This window comes from Poecilia formosa, unplaced genomic scaffold (assembly GCF_000485575.1).
Source record: "Poecilia formosa unplaced genomic scaffold, Poecilia_formosa-5.1.2 Scaffold422, whole genome shotgun sequence".
Classification (NCBI taxonomy): domain Eukaryota; kingdom Metazoa; phylum Chordata; class Actinopteri; order Cyprinodontiformes; family Poeciliidae; genus Poecilia; species Poecilia formosa.
The window spans coordinates 169020-173749 of NW_006800361.1; the positions used below are offsets into that span (position 1 = coordinate 169020).

At 50.6% G+C, this 4730-nt stretch overlaps 1 protein-coding gene across 4 annotated transcripts in view; it reads left to right on the forward strand.

The window, feature by feature from the left end:
- The window catches only part of mmrn2a (multimerin 2a), a 16531-nt gene that overhangs the window by 10277 nt on the left and 1524 nt on the right, over nt 1-4730 (forward strand). For 3 of the 4 annotated variants that reach the window (XM_007577019.2, XM_016663471.1, XM_016663473.1), the window contains 4 exons: nt 2029-2432; nt 2508-2657; nt 2735-3199; nt 3912-4248. In XM_007577019.2, coding sequence (XP_007577081.2) covers nt 2029-2432; nt 2508-2657; nt 2735-3199; nt 3912-4248 — 1356 coding nt within the window. Of the gene's footprint in view, nt 1-2028; nt 2433-2507; nt 2660-2734; nt 3200-3911; nt 4249-4730 lie in introns of all 4 variants that reach the window. The other variant, XM_016663472.1, reaches the window with a different exon arrangement.

Here is a 4730-nt window from a genome sequence, read left to right on the forward strand (position 1 = left end):
CACGGGCAAAAGGTCAAAGGTAACAAGGTGACCGGAAGGCTTATTATGTTGTACAAAAAAAACAACAAAAAAACAAATAATTTTAGTACATGTTATGTGTCAGAAGAGGGCTTAGGAAGTAATAATACAAAAAAAATAAATAAAATGATAAATATGACCAAAAGGGCCCTTGGGGGCAAGGAGCCAAAGGGGCAGGTGCTCAAGAACCCCCAGACCCAATCCTCCGTCCCCAGCCCCTCTGCACGTGCCTGCCAGGTTTCATGTCGCAGTGTGACCTTTGACCTTTCTGGGAGAAACAAAGCAAGTGTTGGAGAAGAGGAGGAGAACCGGGCCCTGATCTGGACCAAATGGACTAGAACCAGCAGAACAGATTCCAGGGTCGGATCGGTTCTGATTCTGGTTCTTGATGTTTGCAGAACCGGAGATTTTTATATGAAATCAGCAGGAGAAAGCTCCAGAAATCTGGCTCCAGAACCAGCTGGAGGTTCCCATCCTGCAGAACCAGAACCAGAACCAGAACCTGGTGGTTTAACCTGCAGAAGGTTCTGGTTTCAGTCTGACTGGTCCAACAGCCGACCCAACAGGGTGGTTCTGGGAGAGCCTGGTATGGATCTGGGTCCGTTTAAGAACTGGTCTCCAGGGAGGTCCGGCTGGGCCCGGTTGGGTCCGGTTGGGTCCGTGTGGGCGTGAGAAGCTGCTCTGCAAACATGAGGTGCCAGGTTTGGACCTTCCCACAGGAAGAAGTTTCTGTTGGTTCTGAATGACTCAGACGGGCTTTAGATAGAAACCTCTCTGCCTCTGGTTCCGGTCAGAACCAGCAGGTCCAAACGGGTCAGAGCTGACCTGTTTCTGTCATCAACAGAACCTCAGACTGAGTCGGCCTCAAATCCTACCAGAACCGACCCGGAAAGGAAGCAAATATATTTCATTGGATGCCTCGGTCCCTCCTGCACCAGAACCAGAACCAGAACTCATTAGGAGACGTATAGTCCTGATGAACTCTGACCTCGGTAGTGCTGAGGTTTGGTCTCATCATCTTCATATCCTTGAACTGGGAGGTTTGTTTTGGGTCGGCGCCGGCCCGGACCAGCAGATCCTTTAAATCTTCCAGATTCTGACATTCTGCTCCATTTCCATCGATGGCCCGGCAGAACCCGTGTCCTTCTGGACACCAGCGCCTCGTTTCTAACACGGTTTGGTTTATTCAGGAGAGCGTTTCCTCCATCAGCTCATTGAACCCAAAACGTGGCGTCACACTAGTGAGCAACAAACATGACCCATCTCTTGTTCATGATGCAAGCAGTGATGTTTTTCTGCTGTCCAATCAACGGACGGTGTTGTGTGACGCCAGTAGCCCCTCCCTTCCGGACCGTACCTTTGTCCTACGACTGCAGGTGGATCAGTTCGCAACCTGCACCGAACCGCTCAGTACAACCAAGACACCTGATTATTTTCTCTAGACCGTTCTGAAGCTTTCTGCTTTCGGCCGCCCAGGTTTGTTTGGGACTTTGAGACAGATTCTGCCTCCTGGTGCTCTGATGCATCATCCAGGAGATGTTTGGAAATGGCAGAGTACCCTTCACCATCAATTGGTGTCTCATATCCTCTTTCTCAGATCCAGATTCAAGTTTTTAGCATCATGAATTTCCTTCTTACCAAAAGTGTCAGAGTACTTCATGTGTTCAAGTGCCATTAGCTATGCTAACCAGAGTTCCTGATGTAATGTTCAGTTCTGATCAAATCCTCAGGAACGGTTTCAATCACCTTGATATCTACTAATCAGTGTCTACTAGAAACATAAAGAGCTTTGAGTGATTTCATCAGGGAGCTAATGATTCGTACCTCAGCTTCAGTACCAGAAGGTGTTCCTCAGGGGACCCTCCTTGGATCTCCACTGTTTGTTTTATTACCCAGAATAAAAGCAGAATTTGTCTTGATGCTGATGATCCTGTGATGTTCTGTTGTGTTTGCTGCCCTGAATGTTTTGGTCTCTGTAGAGCTGATCGTGTTAAACTGTGTGTCCGTCAGTCGTAGAGGATGTGGTTCTGCCTTACCCAGACGTCCCTGCAGCCCTCCCCGTCCCCGACATGATGGTGCTGGTCCTGTCCCAACTGCACCCCATCCTGGAGGGCTTCAACCGCTCTCTGGAGCGCCTCCACCACCATGTGGGGGCGCTGTCTCAAGATGTGGCAGAGATGAAGGTCAGCTGGCACGGGGTGGAGCTTCAGGAGGAGGAAGGTGCCCAGGAGAAGCTGGAATCCAAACTGGACGGGATGTTCCAGCAGATCGGCAACGTCCGCAGGCAGATCCAGGAATGGCGCAGCGACACGGAGAGCAGACTGAGGTCCCAGCATGACGAGCTGCAGCTCAACCTGAGCAGCTTCAGGGTGGAGGTGGACCAGGAGCTGAAGCACCAGCAGAAGGTGCTGCAGGTCAGAAACTACCATCAGTGGTCACAATCATTTTATTCCAACCACTTTAAATCTCTGAACAAGGTCTGCCTGCAGGCCCTGAACGCAACACAGGCTGGAATGAAGCTGGACCGGGACCAGACCCCTGCGGACCACCTGCTCTTCCCCCAACGCCCAGCCGACAACACGGCCCTGTGGGACGCCATCACACGGCTGGACAACATGGTGGTCAACAACACCGTCAAGGTTCATCCAATCAGGACAGCAGCTGGTCCAATCAGAGCTGAGCATGTCGACTGGAGGCCAGGTGTGTTTCTGTGCAGGTGGAGGAGCTGACGGAGGACCTGGAGGTCACTTCAGCCGACAACCAGCAGATGGCGCTGCAGCTGAAGAATCTGGAGAAACTGATCAACCAGACGGCGCGGAAAAGCCAGATTCTGTTCATGGAGACGGGTCTGGAGGTGGAGAAGTCCAAGGTGACGGTGGAGCGGCTGGTGGAGCAGCTGGCGGTGAACTTGACGCGCTACGAGAAAGACCTGTGGGAGAACACTAAGGATGTGGACAACCTGTACAAGGATTTCCACAACCTCAACCCAACCAACGACTGCAAATGCGGCGACCTGAACGCTGCGGTGGCTCACCTGGAGAGAGGTGTGGCCAACGTCACACAGCTGGCCAATCAGAACAGGCTGGAACTGGAGGAGAACAGCAAGGTGGGCGGGCCTCTGTGGGGCAGAGCCAGCGACTGGGAGCCGGAGGTGGAGGCGCTGCAGGCGGATCTGGAGCAGGTTCGTTCATTTAGAGGTTCTGGTTCTGATCATAGAACTCCAGGAGATGATTCTCATTACGTCCAACTAAGGCTGCATCATTTCTACCAGTAATGTTCAGTCCGTTTCAACACAACTCCAGTCCGCTTGTCTAGAGATCCGGTTCAGTTGGTGAGGTGTGAACACTAACTCACCTCTGACCTCTGGCCCTCCAAACCTCAGTCTGGGTTCGGTTGAAATGAACTCTGGTTTGGTTTGAATGTGAACGCCAAGCAGACCAGAGACCGCTCCAAAAGCAGGAAGTGGACTACAGCACAGGGCATTCTGGGTAAAAACAACCAAAACTAACATGTTAGCCTAGCGCTAACAGCAAAAATGGCTCCTGGTCTTTAGCCTAAAGAGAAATCCTCCAACCACTAAAACCTGACGCCTCCATCTTGTTTCCATCTGGTGAAGAAGGAAGTTGCTCTCAGTGTCTTCAGAGGTTTTTGTGTCGTTTCCTTCAGTGGTTCTTGGTGCAGCGCCCCCACAGGCAAGGAGGGGAACAGGCTGGTTTGACTCAGCAGAGAGTAAATGCATCAAATGTTGAATTTTTGGTCCCAACAGAACCGGGTCTACTGGACTGTCAGGTCCTTAAAAGTCCTGAAAATTACAATTTCATCGCACCTCAGAGAACCGGAATCGGAATCAGAGGTTCTACAGACTGAAGGTAACTCTGGTGCTCCCCCTACAGGTGAAACAGTCCGTGGCCTTGGAGCAGAACAGAACCAGAACCTTGGACTTCAGCCTGGTCCAGCTCATCAGGTCAGTGTCGGTGCTGCAGGACGAGGACGTCCAGCTGGAGCAGCAGGTGAAGATGCTGTCCTCGTCCTTCCAGTCGCTGCTGCAGGACGCCATCCGGCACAGCGACGTGCTGCAGCTGCTCCTGGGCGAGGAGGTGCTGGAGTTCCTGGAGTGGCCCCTGCAGGACCAGGAGGCCCACTCCGTCCCCGCCCTGAAGGAGCAGCTCCGCCAGCTGCAGGAGCGACTGAAGAGCCGTGAGGAGGCGGAGCTACAGGAGTCAGGAGCAGGTAGGGTCACCTGGAATCACCTGGAATCTCCTGGAATCACCTGGAGTAGCTTCTGACCAGGACAGACAGATCTCTGCTGGTTTAAATAAACTTCATGTTTAACTGAAACAAACTCACTAATTAGCACAAAGGTTCATGATTTTAATAAAAACATGAACAGATCAAACTAAACTCAGAATCTGTTTCCATTATATTTATTTCTATCAGAAATAAAGTTCTGATCCGTTTGGAGGTTCTGTTGAAGCTCTATGGTACCGATTTGTACGATCAGAGAACCATTGGCGCCATCTAGTGGTGGTAGATTGAAAGAACAGCAAATATTTGTAAATTAGAAACATTATTTTGATTTTTATCCAACTGATCATAAAACAGAAATATTTAGTGATGCATTAATCTGTTTGCATTAAAAAAAATTTCCATGGTGACAGTTTGGTTCCATTATAAACTCTGATCCAGCCTTCATCTTCATTTTATGCATATAT